Genomic DNA, 21,529 nt, shown 5'->3' with positions numbered 1-21,529 from the left:
GATGTTTTTGTTTCTCTTTGAAGGAAGCAGAGGGAAGAATTTTTCCTTCCAGAAGTAGATTAAATATCCATTGAATTTTCCTTGAATTCATAGGATTCAGCACACATGAATTCATACATTCCTTCAAGCCTTGGAAATGACAAAAGTATCAGTGATACTTTTGCCACAGAAATTAATGTTTTGGAGAATGTTTATATAATAAGACAGATGGGCTGTTAAAAGAAGTTATTTTTGTTTCCCATTTTTCACAGCCACCTTGTTTCTATCATCTAAGCAATAGCCTGGCCTCTTCTATTTACCAATAGCAACACATAACATTTATTTCAAATACCTCACAACCCTCCTGGAAACTAGGCAAGCACTGGTGTTTGTGCTAGCATCCCCCAGGGAATGCAGGCAGCCCAGCGGTACAGCGAGAGCCTGGGATAAATGGCCCCATATTGCAACCAAGTAAGTTCATGTAGTAAAAGCTTGTGCTATGTCCAGTCACTCAGTTCCTCCAGACCATATCATACAAGTGTATTGCAAGACTCTCAAGAGAGCTGACTCATATATTGTGACACAGCTCTCAGGAACGAGGTGTGTGCACGTACACGTGAATCTGTGCATAAGTACATGGGGAGAGGTGAATTCTTCAGGGGTTTTTTGAGAATTGATATATCAGGAATTAAATCATGGTCAGGTAGCAGAAAGGAGATACTGGGGAAAAGAATGCCCTTCATGTTTGCAATATGCCTCTTTATACAAAACCACACAGACCTCCTTGAATAAATCCCTGGAAAAAAACAGGCAAGCTCCCTGTGCACAGAGATAAGCTTGCAGTGATTAAAGTCACAGCAATATTTTCTTTTCAAGAAATAGCACCATAAGGTCACTGCAGACACCACCACTCTGTTGTCTGCTTGAGGTTATGGAGAACAAGGTCATTTAATTTTAAAGTACCTCCCTACTGGAATAAATTTGAGAAAGACATTAAAACCAGTCCTGACCTGACAATAGACATATTCAAACAAATAAGTGTTTTGATGAAACAGATGGTAACTGTCATTAACTTTGGTGTTTTCTGCCATATACCACATAGTTTTAACTCAATTAGCTAGCTGTTTCTTTTTTTAATTAAACAAACCTAATTCTATCTATTCAGCAACCAGTTTATATCCAAACAATAAAATAGCCAGTTTTAAGAAATCTGAGTAGGACACAGCTCAGGCCAACAGCAATCAAAGGCTCCAGTGCCTGCTACCTCTTAACTGGCAGTTGGGCGGCTCCTGCACCAGCAGCCTGTCAGGAGCCCTTCCCTATGCTGGGATCATATCTCTTTGTTTACACAAAGTGTAAGGAACGCATCCTGCAGCTGCTGTAAAGCAATGTGAGCTATGCTGCACACACCAGTGGCAGTGGGTTGATTTGCTGCTATTTATCAGGAAAACTGGAATCTTCATTCCAGCTATTTGCACAGAAACGTGCTGACATAAACCAGAGCAGATAAATCATTCCAGTTCTGTTGTAAATGCATAGGTATTTCAATCCTTCCTTGCTGCTTCAAAACCACAACGAAGGCTATGCCAACGATCCTGCCTAAGACCATTTATCACTCTTATTTTGTCAGTTCGTTTTGCAGTCAGAGATCATTACTCAAAATTAGCATTTGCTTCCAAGTGATGTGACCGTCTCTGGTGATGGTTTTTATTACAATTAAAACAGCCCTACAGCTTCACCTGGGTTTCTTTAGTGGGAAGATAAATTTCAAAGGATTTCTCATTGACAGGTTTGAAAGATCAAATTATGAAAGTCTTCTGACTTCTTTCTCCTAACGTTTTGTGCAACGCCTTAGAGTGCATGTGTATCAGAGAAGTCTGAAAGTGAAGGAATTAAGGATTTTTGATTCTTTTTTACTGTAAATGAAGCAGGAAGGTTCCTATGGCCAAGGCAGTATGTTTGTTTTTCCCCACACTTTCAACAACATTATGATCATGTCAAGGCCAAGTTGGTCATTTGACTTATTCAGTTTCATTATTATCTTAAGTAATGAGTACAGGGAGGAAAAATGCTGGAGACAGCCCAGACCACAGTAAGTCAATGTAAAATGATGCACAGAAGTTTCAGGGCTTGTGTTTTATATCTGCAAACAATGTTTGCCTCAGTAAGTCGAGCACTGCACAGCCTCACTCAGTCAAAATTCCCCTTGAAGATGTCAAATGGAAATATGACTGCAGATGGGCAGGCTGCATCTGAAGGCAGTGTGTCAGAGCACAGACACATCAGAGAATCACGGAATCGTTTTGGTTGGAAGGGACCTTAAAGATTACCTAGTTCCAACACCCCTGCCATGGGCAGGGACACCTTTCACTATCCCAGGTTGTTCAATGCCCCATCCAACCTGGCCTTGAACACTTCCAGGGATAGGGCAATTACAGCTTTCCTGGGCAACCTGTTCCAGTGCCTCACCACCATCACAGTAAATAATTTCTCCCTTATATCTGATTTAATATTAGATAAAATTAAGAAATAAATGTCTCTAAGATAGTGACAGCAAGACAGTCACTGTCTCGCCATCCACCAATAGTCAAGAAAGTGCTGTCAATGCTGGAAGTGGAAACACACAAAACCCAGCAAGTGCCAGCTACACCTGGATTTGTATTTTCAGGTTTCCTGCTTGGAGGCAGTCCCCTCTCTGCTCAGACTTGGGGAAGCTTAACCTGGATCTAAATTTGGTTTCTCACATTTCTTCTCTTTTCCATCTCACTAGTTCCCTCCAGTGCATTTCTGTGTGACTGTGAATCACTGTGCAATTTCTGTGTGACCCTCCCCTCTGTAAGCGCTGGGTGACAAGCTGTGCTGGGATCTTTCACAAAAGCAGCAGGGGCCAGCTGTAAGTGCTGTATGAGCAGGACTTGCAGGGAATGCTTGTGGCCCTGCTTCATTCTCTCACCTTCTAATGGTAAACAGGTCTGAGATTTTTAAACCCTCATCAGCCAGAGGCTGCATTTCTGTTGCATGCACCAGCTGCCGTGGACTGTAGTTAAATCCTCTTTGCACTTCCAGAGTTTTTGCACAGCACAGGTCCCTGGCACAGCAGGCTGGCATTGGGGAGCTTCAAGTACAGCCCAACGCTTCAGTGCCACCATGGGAAGGGCAGGCCTCCTCTGTAATTCCCTTAGAGATTTTTCTTACCAAGATGAGAGGAGTAGTGACCTAGGAAACAAAAGAGCGGTTATATTTTGGAAATTACATAAATATTTTAAACATCTTTGTAAATGACGCACGTGATATGGGAATGGAAATACTGCACAGCAGGGAGAGGTGTCAAAGAAAACAAACAAGTGCTTTAAAACAGAGGACTTAGGATACAGTGGCAAGGAAATCAGTCTTAGGAAGGCCAAAATTAATTCACCACAATAAGAACAAAAGTCTAGAGTAATTTCTGAACCAATCGTTTGTGTATTATTATTATTCCACATGTATTTAATATGTTTAAAGCCGATATTCTCATAAATTGCTCTGTAGCTCCCTCTAATGACAACTTCTCCAAAACTGTGTTCCAGAGAGCAGTGAGCAGTAACAAGATAAAAAAGCACTTAGTGCAGCACAGAATCACGGAATCACACAATGGTTTGGGTTGGAAGGGACCTTAAAGATCCTGTAGCTTCAAACCCCCTGCCATGGGCAGGGACACCTCCTACTACACCAGGTTGCTCAACACCCCACTCGACCTGGCCTCGAACACATCCAGGGATAGGGCATCCACAACTTCTCTGGGCAAGAGATCAAAAAAATCAAAACTCAAGATCCTTATGTCATAATAGTTCTCATGTGTGCAAAACCACAACGCTGTTATCATTGCCTGTCCATCACTTTATTTTTATCTTAGCAGATATTACAGTTCTTCTTAAAAGAGGTTAAAGGCATAGTAAACTGAGTCAAGAGGCAAAGGCCCCACAGCCCTGGTGGGGTGGTAGAAGAGCAGAAGTGTGTGCATCCCACACCCCACAAGGCTGCACTGCCCAGACACATGAGCCCTGTGTGGGGCACACCAGCATCTGGAGAGCCTAATTATGCTGTATAATAATTTGTTAGCACAGGAGAAAGCAGTAGTAGCAGCAAGATTTGCAGACTAGGAGGTGGCTGGCACCTCCCATGCTCCCTGCCAGGCTTCCCAGCACAAAGTCAGGCAGCCAGTGTTCATGTGGGCAGGCTGATGCACTCAACCCTCAATCAGACTTCTCTGCAGCTACAGCAGAGGTACTGCCCAATCAAAAAATGTGTTGCTGATCCCAGAGTAAATAAAAAGAATCTTATAACAAGGAGACTAAAAAAATTAATAACATAATCTAGCAATGCACAAACAGCAATGTCAGAGTATAGAATCATTTTAAATGTGAAAGCATCCATACTGAATTAGAGTTAAAAAAATCAATTATAAAAATCTTTATATTACAATTCAATAAGGTGTCAGTATTTCTCTTGTGTAGATTAAAACGTACATCAAATCTGGCAACACATGAATTAGTATTTCACACTAATACTAACACTCTGTACTCCTTTAGTTACTGCAAACACCCCAGAAATTAGCAGAGTCCAAAGGGTATAAAGTCTGTTTTGTTTCCAGTTTTGAAAATCGTTTTAGCTCTGAGATCTTCAGGAAGTCAGACAAGAGAGAAAGCAGTAACAAAACAATCTCTCACATCTGAACAAGTGATACTAGTAAAAGCCACACTGCATTTGTACACACATAACCCATTTCTGTCCAATGCATATTTCTCTCACATGCATACCAGGAATGTTTAGTTTGTTTAAGAGATTATTTGTGTCAACTCCACCCTGCCTTTAGCCACAGCAATTATTTTTTTTATGAGAAGGTAATATTCTATATTGTCACTTATTTCTAATGCTGACTTTTAGACCAAGATACTGGTTTCAGAGTACAGAGGAAGAGTATCAAGGTATAGTAGTTTGAGTACAGAGCAGAACAGCATCTGGAACAAGAAGAAATTAGTATTTCACAATTCATTGGGTATAATTTCCACATAAATAATTAATTTATGCAGGAAAATATTTTAACTTTAAGGAATACCATTTAACATTCTAATACACAATAATTTGCCTCGCAATGATGTGGAAAGCATTTCATTTAACAGGGAGGCCTGTGGCTCAGCTGATACAAGTCCCAGAGTACTCAGTGACAGGGTCCTGGAAGAAACCTGAGGTGACATGCAGTTGGTCCACACAGGCTACACACAGAATCACAGAATCATAGAACTGTTTAGGTTGGAAAAGACCTCTAAAATCATCAAGTCCAACTGTAAATGTAGAACTGCCAGGTCCACCACTAAACCATGTCCCCAAGTGTCACATTTACATGTCTTTTAAATACCTCCAGAATGGTGACTCCACCACTAGACTCCCGGTCTAGACTGTCTGGCTGAACACTCCTTTCGGAAGAAATTTTTCCTATTATGTGTGTGCTCTTTTGCTAAGAAATATTTAATTACTACCTACCATTCAGTCCGACCTGACTTCTTCTGCCCCTTCTGGATGTTAATACCCCATCTGCACCACAGTGGGATGCTTCATTTAGCCATAAATGCAGGCACTTACAAATTATTCTGGTTTTGAAAAAAAAATATTTACAGACAAGACATTTTAAGAGACTAGTTTCTGCTTTAGAAATCACACAGGTGGACAGTTCAACAAAAAGGGGTTAAGGAACAGTGCACAGACAAAGGGAATCAGACAGCTGAGAGCAGTAACCCCTTAAGCCAGAGCCACATCAGAAAGGTCATTACATTATCTCTTTAGTGCACATATGTCTTCATGTAAAAACCTTCTGTCCCACCTATGAGGCAGTAGTACCAATATGTGTGTTACTGACATGTTGAGATATAATTTCAACTGCAGAGCTCATTTTCTCCAAACTCTTCATTTGGTCCTTACCAGCTTTCCTGTTCTCCGTAACAAAACAGCACCACCAAGCCAACTCACGTCTGTAGCAACTGCATTGCTGAACCTTTATAATGTTACATATTTGGAAACTCTGCAGGAAGAGGGAGAACTGAAGAAGCTTTAAGATGTACATCCGCCTGCTTCAATTTTCAAAAAGATTCTGTCCTCAGAGTCACCATAAGTATTAATGTTCATAGAATGCCAGTGATAACTCCATCAAAGATACAACTGCCTTAGACATCAGCCAATGCTCACAGTACCCTGGGAAACCATCCATAGGGTCCCATGGACTTGTACGAGTTGAGATTGAGTAACTCCCAACTCAACCCTCTCTAATGGTAGTAATTCCACTCCTTCAACCCTTGGAGTAATCACAGAGGCCTGGGAGACCTTGCTGGTGAGGGCAAGACAAAGGTGGCACTAGGTACCTCAGACTTCTCTGTGTCTGCAGTCACCAATCCACCCACCCCACCCAGTAACAGTCCCATGTTTTCCTTGTTCAAGTTTTTTCCACTAAGGCAGCACTTACATGTTGGCTTTGCATGGCCAGGTTTTAGTAGTGAGGGGCTACAGAAGGATGGCGGGCTTCTCTGAGAAGCTGCCAGAAGCTTCCCCCTTTTGTGTCTGTGAACATTTGACTATTCCTAACTAGAAGTACATAGACGTATGGATGCTGTAACTGGTAAAACTTCTAGTCTTCTACCAAGTCACAATGACAGGTACCTATGTTAGGTATCTTTATTCTTAATACAAGCATTTCATTTTCATCATTAGATTTAAATGATTTATTTTTCTTTTCACTTTTAAAATGCAGGTTTGGAAGTTACTTAAAAGGAACTGGTTTTCCTCAATATGCTTCAAGTTCTACAGCTGTGCATGGAGGAGAATAAGGAATGAAACTAAATGCTGAGTATACAAAGAGAAAACTATTTTTAAATTTTCTCTTGCAGCACTGGAGAAAGCCACTGGGAATCAGTGCCTGCTTCTCCACTGTTTTGCTTAAACTCTGGAGCTTGAAAGGTACAGCATCCGGACATCTATGTACTTCTAGTTAGGAACAGTCAAATGTTCACAGACACAAAAGGGGGAAGCGTTAGTCTGACATTCCAGACGGCTGTGCACTTTGAAGAGTTAATATTAACACAAGCATTTGAGACGGGGAATCAGAACATCTAGTTTTGATACCTATACAAACCTCTGTTGCAGTCATGGATTGTTCAGGTATAATGAGAGTTACCCTGCAGCTTCAACAGAACAGCACGTCTCAGCTATGATTCCAAGGCTCTGAGCTCAGCTAATGAAACACTAAGCATACACACACAATTTATCCTTTTTGTCAGGGGTTAGCACTTGTGGCTTTGGCACTCTCTCACGAGGCCTAAGAAGAATCTTGCCTGGAGCATTCAGTAACATAGACTACAAAGGTAGAGAGGCAGCGAAAGAAAAGACCAACCCAGCAGACAACTGACAGGTAAGAGGCAGATGTGAAGAAATAATGCAATTGAGTTGCCAAGACATCACAGATGAGCAACTTAGCTAGCATGTCTGTGATGGAGGGTGCAGTTTCTGAGTTACCATAAGCCCACCTGAGCTCACTGTCCCTTCTGGACTTGGGCCTCTACCTTCAGAAGAAATGTTCCCCTCACACTTATTTCCATTGCACCAGCACTTGCAGTTGCAAGACAAGTCAGATCAACAGACTAAATCAACAACACAAGAAAAAACCAGCAAGTTCCCAGCAGATTCTGTAACCTGAACAAATTAGCAAGAATTCCTTTGACTTGGTTTCTACTATATGAATTAAAATTTAATTCTTCTTATAATCTTTCTCAGAATAGGCAATTGTGAAGTCCATAATTCTTATTTTAAACACTGAACCCTAAATGGTCTTCAGATTTTAAAAATATTTCCTCCCCCCCAATTAATCATTAATATAACACCAACCAGTACCATTACCATTATATATAAGTTCACATTCTAGGTAACATTCTATATGATTTTTTGACCTAGAGCTTAAGTAACATACAGGTATACCTAGACAGGTATACCAGGTGTATATATATATATATAGATACTCTTAGGTATGCTGGAATAAGAGAAAATATTACTGAAACTAGTAATTGCAAGAATCTCTTCCCAAATATGAAATGTGTTCTCTACAGACTACTTTTAGTTTGAGAGAATGCTTGTGAAAATGCACTTTGAAAACATGACTGGACATTCCATACAATTATTAACCTCTTTTTACAATAAAAAGATGAAGGTAAGTTCGTATAGCATGTATGGCCACAGCTAACATCTTTCTGGTGTTTCTTTATTCTGTTTTCATTTTGTACTTTCCCTCATCCATTCTTTGTGAAAGTGACTGAAACCTGCATCCTTCCAAGCATACAGAGAAAAGATTTATCTCCAAGGATAGGGAATGTATAAAAGAAACTGCCTAAAAGTCCATACAGAAGCATTTTTTCAGTCATATGCTTACCTATTAAAGTAACCTCCTTTAAAAATTCAGAGAATCTGAAAGTTGAATATTGTGTTATACTCAAGTATATATTAAGGATATACTATAGAGTTAGGAAATTATTTCACTATGCTGACTTTCGTCAATGTGCATTATTTGTCATTGCAAGAAATAGTATTTGCTAATAGTTAGGAAGTAGAGAATGAATCTATGATTCTATGTTGTCAAGTGAATTATTTCTGTTGGTTTTTAGTAAGTCACAGAATGCATTCAAGTTATTTCTATGGACACGGTAGGAAGTTAACTCCTTCTCTAAATAGGCAGTGCTGAGAAATCATTGAAGTACAGAGCTTTAAATACCTGTTGCCATACTTCCAGAACACTTGAAAGACAAAAGGAATAAAGTACCGTCTTCAGTCAAACCAACCTAGAGCTCTTTGATGGGAGCTTACACTCTAAGACTTTTTTACTATTTAACACTAACACCTTCATATTCTAAACCAATACTTACAACACCTTAAGTATATGCATAATTTAGCCTGAAAAGAATTAAACCTTCCTTGTGATACCTCCACTTAAAATCTGTATTCCTTCTGAATTATAAAGTACTTGTGCTTTTTTAACAGATAATATGCAAATCACACAGGACAGCATGCTAAATAACAATGCACAAATTCTTGTTTTGCACGTTTTCCTTCATTTACATATGATGTGTTTTTCTAAAACAGACATGAAATTTAGACTAACCCTTCTTTCACAGGCTGATGACCGGGAAGTTGAAGCATTCAGAGCAGAACTCCTCAGTAATTCTGCATCTCTTGTTGCCAAAGATACTTAGAAGAGAATATGTTGAACATGAAAGGTTTCATTCTAGATTTGAAAAAAAAAAAACAAAAACAAAAAGGAAAATGGCTAACACCAGGTTGGGTTTCTTTTTATTGTTAAAACATTAAAGCATAACATTTCACCAAATACAAGAAAATTAGAGGTTGTCTGACATTACAAACATCTGAATCATCAAGAGAAAGTGTTGAGCTATACATAGTCTGACGTTAATCTATCAATTTAATGTATATTAGTACATGCTTAAAACATGGCCAAAACACAGAATCACAAAATAGGTACCTTGATGCTTCTAAATCTGAGACAAGTCGAAGAATTGAGTGCAATGAATTTCCAACAATTGACTATACACTCAATTACAACGTCAGGGCATCATTATTCCAGGACACTGGTAGTTTCTCATACCTGGCTCATTCACATTCAATTTAGTGAGAATTTTAGATTTGAGAACTTGATAAAAACATTTTGAAAAATACAACATTTAACAAATGTGAAAAAACAAGTTGTCTTCACAGGAAAATATGGATTGCTTGCCATTCCAGTCCTTAATTGCCTATACGTTTTACAAATCTTTACAAAACTATTTTGTATCCATTTTGGTTTCAAAAACATAGTACATCTGAAAAATAAAATATGACTCTACTGATGGGTAATACAAAGACATGAACACGTATTTAAAATGACTTTCAAAAGTAAATCTCTTCAGTAATACAGCTATAAAAGACAAGGTAAACATAGCACAATAAACCATGCATCTTCTGACTTGTCAGATCAGCTAAACTACTTGGTTAACATACAGTAACACTTTGAACACTTCTGTAAATTTAGCTTTTCTAGCACAAGGAGAAAAAAAGATTAAATTTGTTCTTCAAGCGGTTCAAGGTTGTCCAAGTGTTTTTTAGGTGCATCATCACTATGACGGCTTTGGCAATGGGTTAAATGTTTCTTAAAGCCTCGAGGAAAATTTGATTCAAAATTACAACGGGGACACTTCAACAAACTTTGACCATGAGCAGCAACATGGTTTTTAAGAAGAGACTCCAAGAGAAAAGCTTTGCCACATATTTTACATTTGTATGGGCTTTGAACATTATGCTTGTTAACTAAATGGTGCAAGACAGCACCTTTTTTCATTGCACGACAGCAACAAATTTTGCAGTAATACTTTCCCTTGCCACGCTTCATGTATTTTGCTATTTCTTCCTCAGAGATGAAAGCCTCTTTTTCTTCAGTAAACTGCAGCACACACTGTGGCTGCGTGGGAGTAGTTGCATCCATTTTGCTCTCTTTGCCATAATCAGATGACTCCATATCATATTGCTCTTGGTCACTGTTGGATTCTTGTTCCTTTATCTCCATTGAGTCCAACTCTGTTTTTCCACACTCACTGATATTTAGTTCAGAATCTGAGTTCTGGTTTTCCTTCTTGGGCTTCTTTTTTGGGCATGAATATAGCATGTCTTCTGGTGATTCTTTGGCTAATAATGATTGTTCATCCTGTGAGAATAAGTCATCCAGTGGTTTCTGATCATCTAAAGTGTGAGAAAGAAAGTCACTCTCGCCAGACTCACTAGGTGTTTGGGGCTCGGAGAAAAAGCCTGAAGCAGACTTGTGAGGCTCGGAAAACAGGATATTCTTCTGGATTTCAGAAGGTACAGTAGTTTCAGCATGTCTCTGGACATCAGAGGATAAAGCAGCAGCAGGCTTCTGCATCTCAGAAAATACAGCGTGCTTTTGAACATCAGGGGAAATAGTAGATTTCTGGGAGTCAGTGAAAACAACTTGTTTGGGTGTCTCAGGAGAAACAGGAGTAGGTTTTTGGGACTCAGTAAAGAGGCCATGTTTCTGAATTTCAGGAGATGTGGATTTCTGAGAGTCTGGAAAGGAAGTAGACTCCTGAACTTCAGAGGAAATGGGAGCAAGTTTCTGGGCTTCAGAAAATAGGGCGTGCTTCTGGACTTCAGAAGAAACAAGAGCTGATTTCTGGGTTTCAGAACACAGGGCTTGTTTTTGACCTTCGGTAGAAAAAGCAGAAGTAGATATTTGATTCTGGGGCTCAGAAAAGACGGCACGTTTCTGGACATCAGTAGAGGCAGTAGGATTAGATTTACGAGACTCTGGGAACAGCACTCTCTTCCGAGGTTCAGGGAAATGAGCCCGTTTCTGAATCTCAGACGAAGCAGCAGAGGTGGATTTCTGAGTTTCAGAAAAATACATAGATTTCCGTGACTCAGAGAGTTTCCAAGGTTCAGGAGATACTGAAATACCGGGCTTACGGACCTCAGGAAAGAAAGGAGGCTTCCAAGAGTCTGAGGAAACAGTGTGACTAGACTTTCGAAGCTCAGGAGAAACAGGGGGAGAATGCTTCCATGTATCAGGGGACAGAACAGGTTTCCAGCCTTCAGGGTAAACAGATGAGATGGGTTTCCATGGCTCAGAAGAAACAAGAGTAGACTTCTGGGATTCAGAAAACGACGTAGACTTACACGAGTCAGAAACAACCCTCCTAGGTTCTGGCAACACAACAGGGCCAGGCCTTCGAGACTCAGGGGCAGACCTCCGGGACTCTATGGACACTGACATGGCAGGCTTTGGAGCCCAGGGAGAAACCGTCGGAGACTTTTGCACCTCGTGAGACCTCCAGGGCTCAGGGGAAACAGTCGGACCAGGTCTCCATGACTCCGGTGAAACTGCAGAAGCAGGTCTCCGGGTTTCAGGAGGAGAAGCAGAAGCAGGCCTACGCATTTGGGAGGGATGCCGCCGTGGCTCAGGAGACCCAGCTGGGGCATACCTCCGCGGTTCAGGGGATACTGCTGGAGTAGGTTTCTTTGGCTCTGGTGACACAGCTGGGGAATATCTGCGGGGTTCTGGAGACACTGCAGGAGAATGGCGCCGGGGCTCTGGTGATACAGCAGGGGAATGCCGCCGGGGTTCTGGAGACATTGCTGGGGAATGCCGCCGGGGCTCTGGAGACACAGCTGGGGAATGCCGCCGGGGCTCTGGAGACACAGCTGGGGCTGGCTTCTGTGGGTCAGGGGACACAGCAGGAGATGGCTTCTGTGGGTCAGGGGACACAGCAGGAGATGGCTTCAGTTGATCGGGGGACACAGGTGGGGATGGCTTCTGTGGATCAGGGGACACAGCTGAGGCTAACTTCTCTGGATCCGGAGATGTAGCCTGGGCTGATTTTTCTGGATCTGGGGATACAGTCTGGGCTGACTTGTCTGCCTCTGAGGAAGTCACCTGAGCAGATATCTGGGGCTCTGGAGACGCAGAAGATTTCTGAAGCTTGGGGGAAACAACAGGTTCAGATTTGGGGAGTTCAGGAGAAAGGGCAGGTTTGTGCGACTCAGGGGAAAGGGTAGGTTTCTGTGGCTCCAATGTGACACTTTTTTTGGATGAATCTGAATCTCCTTCTACCCGTTGTTCCTTCCGCTCCTCATTCCACTTCTCAGGTGCTGCATGCTGTGCTTTGATGTGATAATACACGTTGCAATACATCTTGCTGGTAAAGAAGCATTTGTGGCAGTGAAACAGTTTTGCACTTTTTTGATAAAATATAAGTTTACCCAAACCAGCAGCATCCATTTCGTCACAATACTCTGGGTGAACGGTACCCATATGAATTTGTATGTTTTCATAGTCCGTTCCTCTGAAGCTGCAGTGGTCACACTCTAAGCGTTCTGTGGTTTTACGGAGTATCTGCAACATGTCCATTTTTCTACGGTCAGTAACAGTTTTCACAGCACTGCACCTTTTAAAGAGGAAGTTTCAGTTTCTGCAATAAAGGAAAAAATCTGTATAGTCAGTTGTCCATGTTAATTTCAACTCTTTGTCATTCCTAAATAATCAGGTGCACTTCCCCTCCCACACCTCTTTTTAGAAAGCCTAAGTTTTGCACAGGTACTAACAACTTCATAAAGAAATACAAACATAGGTGTCTCCAACTCTGGAATTCATTTAACATCAGCTGAGCTTGAAAAAAACAAAGCTAATATTTAATAATAGGCTTTCCTACCTCTGTAAAAAATCTGGAAGCAAACGATAAAAAAAAAGAACCCAGGTGATATTTCACTTGATAAACCTGACTTGCTTTCTCCATTACACACGTAAACTGAAAACAGAAAGTCCTTTGAAATACTGCCACTGAGATAAAGACATTTCAAAAACACACCTTCATCATTAAATTTCAAAACAAATCAGCAATTTTTGACAAAGACAAAAAAAATTCAAGAAAACAGCAGCCTAAATCCTAGGCCCTGTTTTCATCTGTTAAACACTGTTTTCCTTTCACTAATTACATGAAAAACAAATGCTGCTGATCATAAAAACTTTATCCATTATAAAAAGAATCGTTTCCATTCCATTATTTCATTTGCTGCCCTAATAACAACAAAAATACTATTTAAGAAAAACAACAGGGTGTTTTTTTCAGTTGGTGTAGTTGACAGTCCTATGTATCAAAAGCATTTTTTGCCTCACTACAAAGAGAAAGATGAGAATTTCTCAAAATTATTGCATTTGTAAGACCTTAAAAAAAACCAAACTAACAACAAAATAACCTCGACAATAAATCAACCAACCAAACGAGCACCCCAAAAACAAACACAACCCCCCCCAGAAATGCAGCATCTGAAATGCAATTGTCTTTTAATGATTTGGCTAGATTCCACTATTTCCAACAGAATTTATCTGGATCAGCTACTACAATAAGCTGAAAACCATATTGTTGGACATTTAAGTGAAATGAACAGGGTTTTTTCTCTAAGTTGAAATTAAACAGTTGTTACATGATTATCATGCTAAGCCATCAACGTAATTTTGGGGGGTCTTGTAAGACACACTGCTTCAAAACACTCAAAATCTTTGTGTCATTTTAACACTAATTTTCCTGTCTAAATATATATTAGACTAAAAACAAATCTAAAAATATGCATTCAAGCAAGTTTCCTTAATTTATTCCTAAGGCATTTTTACCCTTGTTTCTCATGGAAATGAGGCTTACACAAACACTTTGCCCTATAGTCAACGCCAATCAAACTAGACAAAGCAATCCAGCCTTGTTTTACATTTCTACACATTTCAAGAAAATCAGGAACTGAGAAGAGAATGAAAGCAATGCCTCCACTGAGGCTACAGTCGAATATGTCATTTCACAGTGCCTGGTTCTGTTTAGCCTCTGCACAAATGGTCAGTATGCAAAAACACGCAGAACAAGCAATGTCTGATTCAGCTCGTAATTAGGGAGAAAGAGACAATTAAAAATACTACAGCAGTGAGATGCTTTGGGTTTGGGGCAGGGACAGAATGAAAGCAAATTAGCAGTGCTGCTAAAGGATGAGATGGATACAGCAAAAAAAAACAAGAAAGAGGGACAGGTTGAGAAGCAGAGGACACAAATCCCTAAGAAATAAAGGTTCACTAGCTCAGTTGCTCATGGAACAACTTCTTTGCATGCAGTGTGCATACACACTTCACATTAAGTCACAGGAACAGGTAGATTTCCAATTGGGAGACATAGCAGGACCACAGACAGAGCTTTAAGAAGGATCCTACTTTACAACTATGAGACAAATGCACAGCACCCAACTGCAGTCCAGCTGCACATGAGAAGTGCACTGCTCCACAAACACTGAAGTGGGAGGACCTTCGGGGTGTAAGTTGCAGTTTCCCAGTGCTACCAGCAGCCATACAAAAGACACCTCAAAATGTAGTCCATACCGCATTCAGCGTTGACCATGAAACACTTCCTGAAGTCTTAAAACAACTTTTTATTCCTGTAAAAGATCAAAACAAAACAGAAAGATAGAGTACAGTGGTCTGTAACTGCAAGAGCAAATAACTTGCCAATTGTAAAAACCCAAAGCTCGTCATGTCTTACTTAACACTCCAAAAGACCTTCAAGTCTTTATGAATTACAGTGTATGTTTTGTTTGGGGGATTTGGCACGATGGTAGGAATGGAAGATTTCAATTTGGAAGCCAAAAATTCTGAATTGCTTATACAAGGTAAATAAAAAGGAGGCTTTTTTTACCAAATCACAGCAGAACGTAATTAGGACATACTGCACTAATCACATTTTTAGATTTGAAAGGGAATTTGTCAATTCCAAAATTGATGGTAATCCTGAATTATCCATTTTCTTCTCTCTAGAAAACAAAAAAGGATTTTCCAAATTGAATTTACCACAGCTTACAACAAAGTCTACCAGACAATATTTGCTATTCTCTTCACAACTTCCCTCCCCTTTGCACATCACCTAACTTTTGCCATTTCTGCAGTTTTCTGTAATTCACTCAACTACACTCCCTATCTCCCATCCTCTCCTTTTATTCAGTTCTATCTTACCTTATGATGAAACTTTCCATTTTCTTTCCAAATACAGCAGTGAGAAAGAGTCCCTGGCTCCCTTCCAAAAATTGTCCAAGTTGCTGCTAAGCTTTTTTGACCACAAGAGTATTTTGGAACCAAAGAAGTTACAGGCACAGCCCAGACATCCAAAGGTCTTGACATTCAAGCCTTTGGCATAAAAAATAACATAAGAAATAACATTAAAGAGCTCTCACACTGCCATCACTCAGCATTTGTAGTTTTGTAACTTCAGCCCACTGTAGCTGGCAGTCACTGAAGAAACTGCCTCTTCTGTTGAAATCTCTATCTATTTAAGGCATACTACTGAGCAAGACAATTCTTTGTTACTGCAGCATCTTAGGCCATGAGTATATGGAACAGTAAATCTAGTTTTAGAATAGTTACTGTGAGATTAGTAACAAACTTAAACAGCACTGAGCTACTACTAACTCATGCTGTCAATTTAAATTTGTTGAAACACTTCTGAAGGAATGAACTCTGAGATGTTGCTGGTTCACTTAGCATATATCTAAACAGCTAGTCTGAAAGACTGTCCTGTCAATCCCTCCTGATCCCTTCTCTCTTTGAGCTCCAATGCCACTGTCTCTACATGGCTCTGTTTGATGCTCTCCTCTATACTCAGGTTTATCACACAGATAAACGTCTGCTTCACACTGCTCTTTGCCGCCTACTCCTGCACCAGAACTTGTTCTGCACTAGGTCCTGTATTTGGGTGAAAGTGTAAGGAACAACACATCACTGTTTCCTAAACAGTTCCACACCAGCAGAGCCAGCCAGTCTAGAAAGCATATGCTCAGTAACCAGGTCTCCATGGCTTTGGACCTGCATGAACTGTGATGGAATCTGTGCTCAGCAGCATCTTTTTGGCAACACTAAGAGAGATGGACCACACTCCCTCAGTGTAAATGAACTACTACAGACATTAAAGGGAACTAGATCTGCACTGCTCCAACTCAAACCCATAAAAAGGGTAAAGAAAATAACTGGTGTAATCAATTTGTCAGGGTGCTCCATGTGCACTGTAGAGAATGGGACCAAGTACTTAATCCAAACATCATTCTAGCCTTCTGAAGCCCTTTGAGGAAGAGTACGAATTTCAGGATGAAGATCAAATTGCCATGAGCAACAGGTCCCCCATGAAACAAAGCAGAAGGGAGATGGCCACTAGAGTATGTCTCAGGCCTGCCTGAATACTCCTGGGAGCAACAAAGAAGCTGCCACCCATGCACATATAGATAACTGCTGTGCAGGCCCCAGGCCACTCTGTTTTGCTGAACACTCTGCCAGGCCATACATATATTGTAAAAAGAACAGTTGAGCATCGCCCCTACACAAACTCTCAATTACAGGATATGCAGTGCAGCAGTGGCTACAGCTGAGGCTGCATGCCACTTCAACACCACAAAGCACAATGCATTCCTTAATTGGTCATTCTGCATCCCCTCCTACTTTTCTCACTTTTCATGGCTGCAACACTGAGAAAACAAATACAGATGCAGCCAAACAGAACTAATTATCTGCTCCGAGAACACATTACAATCGAAGCAGAAGCCTGAAGCCCAGCATTTATGCTTGTCCTGTGTCTGCATCCTGCCTCCAGTTCAAGACGAAATACTATGATTCAACTAAGATTCTGAAGTTTGCAATACTAAACTTAAGGCAGCCAAGACTCATTCAGAGTCTTCCTATGACATGAAGTTTTCCACTGAAATCTACCTGAACAGATAAGTGCTTCTGTCTACAAGCTCACTATATCCACAGATGTCAAGCACAGTAACAGCATCAGCACCAACTCAGCTCTTAGATGACCTGAAGTGACACAAATCAATGGCCATCATTCACATTAAAAGCTGCTCGAAGAGATACAGAAGTCTCAATGGTGGGACCACCAGTCTCTCCTGCTCCATCAGCCACCTATCCCCCCCCCTTCTTTCACACGTCTAGAACCTACATACGTCTAGAACCTACATACAAAGGTTCCTACCATCAGCTCTCTCCTCGCTCCACAGAGATGCTGAAGATCCTTACACCAGTTCCTTGTCCCCTACACTGCAGTCCTGGCCATAATCTTCTCCATCACAGGAAAAACAGAAGAATAGCAGGGGGAAAGGATTGGAAATGAGGACACTTATCTACCTAGAAAAGAACAACCATCACTATTTTCTTGCTTGGCGCTCAGCACCCAAGAGATTAAAGTCATGATTTAGCAGACAGAAGCACCCAAGAAGTCAGAGGCAATGAGATAAATGCAAACTTATCAACCAAAAGTTGGTTACATATATTGCAGGGCAACTGCAGAGCTGAGTCAAACAGCATCAGAAAACCCTGTTGAGCTCATGTTAGACTGAGAAATAGGAGTGTCCTAAGCTAATGCATAAGCGGAGAGATCTCCTGATGTCTTCCCAGTCAACACACACAGGCACTTCAGAAACAGTTCCTGGATTCCACATCCCATCTTCCATAAGGATCTCACTAAAGATTAAGCCATAATTCCTGCAGCCTTTCAGAAACCTCCCCGTGGAAAAAAAGAAATGCACAGGAAATATTACATATAAGAACGAGTCCACACAGGGAATGGCACAACACTGACTCTGGCAGCGAACAACCTGTGTCCACTTCTCAATTTCATTCCAATTTCATAGCTACGAGTCTACCAATCATTCCTGATAATTTTTAATAAACACACTCTACACTCAGTGTTGCAACATTTAATATATGTCTGCATTTTTCCTCTACAGAGGTTAAGCTGTAACTGTCATGAGGTAGCACGAGAGGGAAGCAGTCAGGGCTCAAATCTAAAGATGTAGACTGCCTGCGAGCACAGAAAATTACAGGTTGCTTTTAATATTCCATGAAGAATTTCAGAACACAGCAACAAGTAGTCCATCATATCATTGCTCAGATAAGGCTGTCTTGGTTCTCACTGGCAGAAGGCTCTAGAACTCTTTTCCTCTCAATAAATAATCAAGCCTGGTGAGACTCAAGCAGACAGAGGACATGCAACACACATCAATGACACCACCATAACTGGGAAAACCCTCCAGAAGAAAACCCTGTGATTTTCTGCAACGCTCTGCAACTACATTGGTTTCCCTATATCAGCCCCTGCACAGGAAGGATCACTGTTTAATTTTCATCAGCCTTGGAAGTTTTGTATAGGCAACCAGATCAGCAATATCCTCTATCAGTGAAGAGGGCCAATGGTAAGTGTGTTCCCAGCACAAGAAAGCTGGATAGTTGCTTCACTGCCTCTGCTAGCAGGAGCAGATCCAGACTACTGCTGTGTTTGAGCAAAAGGAAAAGTGACATGTTCTGCAGTGCCAAAAAGTAAATGGCAGTCTGGTGGCAGCATGGTGCTTCTCTTGAAGCTACATCCCTGTGTTGTGACTGGCAAACAGAAGTTTAGCTACCAGAGGAAGCTGCACACAAACATCCCCAGAGTGTGGCAGAGCAGGCGCTTCACAATGCACATGGCAGGTATGGGGGTCGCTTCCAATGCACTATGATCAGGACAGCCAGCACTATGCTCCTGCTAATCCAGAAGCGTCCACAGGAATTTGACTGCATCTTCACATCTGAACTCCCAGCTAACAGTCAATCTATTTGGGCTAAGTTCCATGAGCAACAATTGCTGAACCAGGTCTTTAAAACCACACCTAAACAAGGCACAAACACCCTGACCCAACCAGCCACTGAATGCTAAGATATGCTGAGAATATGGGAGACACCAGATCCAGGAATGAAATGGCTATATTATGAGGTTCCATGTTTTCAGGAAACGTTCAGGTTACAGGAGAGTTGCAAAGTGACAATACTTGATGCACATGCAAATGATTTAAGAAACAAAGTGGCCAGAACTGGAGGTCTTTTGCAAGATTTCGCTCTTCATTATGAGACTGACAATTCTCTTCATCAAGAGAATAATATTAGTTCTCAACAAAAGATCTAATAACAGTCTAAGCTGCAGAGTGAAATCAATGTACCTATGACAGACTGGGGATAGAAAAAAATTAACTCCATGTAATTCTGACAAGGATTTCTAACTCCAAGTTCACAATTCCACATACATGGCTTCCAAAAACGGCCCCAGAAATGCTATTGCTGCAGTGCTGAACCTGAGCTGGTGAAGTGCCACTGGACCCACTAGAGTATTTAATCTAGTCAGGAACTGTGAATTAAGGTTGAGAATCTTGGTGACATGAGGGTAAGAATTTCATTTACACTGCTCTGAAAGCAAATGGGGTTCAAGGGGAGATGACGTAAGAGAAAAATGAAATCCAAAGTTTCTATATTCCTCACTTATAAACAATTCACAGAACCAGAGAATTCAATTAGATTGGAAAAGACCTCTGAGATCATCAAGTCCAACTATGACTGATCACCACCACGTCCACTAGACCATGGCACTCAGTACCACATCCGGTCTTTCCTTAAACACCTTCAGGGACAGTGACTCCACCACCCCCAGGGCAGCCCATTCCAGCATCTAATCACCCTTTCTGCGAAGAATTTCTTCCCAATGTTCAACCCAAACCTCCCCTGGCGCTGCTGGAGACTATGTCCTCTCATGCTGTCGCTGGTTGCCTGGGAGAAGAGGCCGATCCCCACCTGGCTACAGCCTCTTGTCAGATGGTTGCAAAGTGATAAGATCACTCACCCCTGAGCCTCCTCTTCTCCAGGCTAAACACCCCCAGCTCCCTGAGCCGCTCCTCCCAGGACATGCGTCCCAGAATCGTGCACGTTGTGAGCCCTGGCTCTGCACCTGCTTCCCTGCTCCCACGTGCGACGCAGCCGCTCCTGGCAGCTATTTCTGTCATCAGGGAAGGGCCTGGTCCCGGCGGGGACACGTCCCGTGCCGTACTCGCTATCCCAGGAAGGCGGATCCGGCAGCGTGTCCGTCCCGCCCCTTCGCCCCGCCGGCACCGCTGTGAAACTTTCCGCGGGCAGCGGGTGCCTGCGGGCCCGGCGCTCCCGGCTCCGCGCTGCCCGGCCCTGTCGGCGCCGGGGGGAACGCCGCCCGCCCATTCATCCGCCGGCCGGGCGCTATCCCGCCGTCCCTTCTCTCTCCCTGCGTGCGCGGGCCGCCGGTTTTGTTCCCCCGCGCGGCACCGGCTGCCGTCGCCCCGCGCGGCGGCGGGGTCGCTCAGGGGAAGGCCCGGGCGCGGCGCGCAGGGGGGGGAGGGCGCGGCGGGCCCCCGGGCGGGGCGGGGCCGCGGGCCCGCCGCGCCGCACTCACCGTTCGGCAGCTCCGGGGCCGGCGGCGCGGGCGGGGGGCGGGCCGGGCTCCCCCGCCAATGGCGGCGCGGCGGCGGGAGGCGGGCCGGGTCACGTGTGCGCGGCGCGGCGGGCAGGACGGGGGCGGGGCCGGGCCGCGGCGCCTCCGCGCCGCGGCAGGGGCGCTGCACAGCGGGGGGGCGGCCCCCCCGGGTCCTCACGGTGCAGTTCGTCAGGGTGGAGACAGTCACAGATCCCAAAACACAGAAACACGGGGGCACACAAACACAGATCGGGTTAGAAAGACCTCTGAGATCATCGGGTCCAACCTATGACCAAACACCACCATGTCAACCATGGCACTCAGTGCCATGTGCATTCTTGCCTTAAACACCTCCAGGCAAGGTGACTCCACCACCTCCCTCGGCAGCACATTCCAGTGTATAATCGCCCTTTCTGTGAAGAATTTCTTCCTAATGTCCAACCTAAACCTCCACTGGCACTGCTTAACACTGTGTCCTCTCATCCTGTCACTAGTTGCCAGGGAGAAGAGACCTCCTTTCATGAAGTTGTAGAGTGATAAGGTTACCCCTGAGCCTTCTTTTCTCCAGGCTAAACAACTCCAGCTCTCTCAGCTGCTCCTCACAGGACTTGTGTTCCAGACCCTTCACCAGCTTTGTTGCCCTTCTCTGCATC

General features: G+C 42.7%; 1 protein-coding gene across 2 annotated transcripts; it reads right to left on the bottom strand.

Moving 5' to 3' along the window:
* Positions 1–9,322: 9,322 nt before the first annotated feature.
* On the bottom strand, positions 9,323–20,515 carry CHAMP1 (chromosome alignment maintaining phosphoprotein 1). Of its 2 annotated transcripts, none has more exons than XM_018084287.3 (2): positions 20,382–20,494; positions 9,323–13,025 (listed from the first exon to the last, which is right to left on the bottom strand). In XM_018084287.3, exon 2 carries the CDS (start codon positions 12,962–12,964, stop codon positions 10,103–10,105), a length of 2,862 nt encoding a protein of 953 aa, XP_017939776.2. In that variant the 5' UTR covers positions 12,965–13,025; positions 20,382–20,494; the 3' UTR covers positions 9,323–10,102. The 2 variants fall into 2 exon arrangements, 1 of the variants encoding a protein (XP_017939776.2); XR_003916340.1 differs by lacking the exon at positions 9,323–13,025 and adding an exon at positions 13,882–15,766 and having other exon boundaries at positions 20,382–20,515.
* Positions 20,516–21,529: the final 1,014 nt, after the last annotated feature.

The sequence above is a fragment of the Manacus vitellinus genome, unplaced genomic scaffold (assembly GCF_001715985.3).
Source record: "Manacus vitellinus isolate BGI_N305 unplaced genomic scaffold, ASM171598v3 scaffold_7_pilon, whole genome shotgun sequence".
Lineage (NCBI taxonomy): Eukaryota > Metazoa > Chordata > Aves > Passeriformes > Pipridae > Manacus > Manacus vitellinus.
The sequence above is the reverse complement of the archived record's forward strand: the minus strand, read 5'-3'. Positions and strand labels throughout refer to the sequence as shown.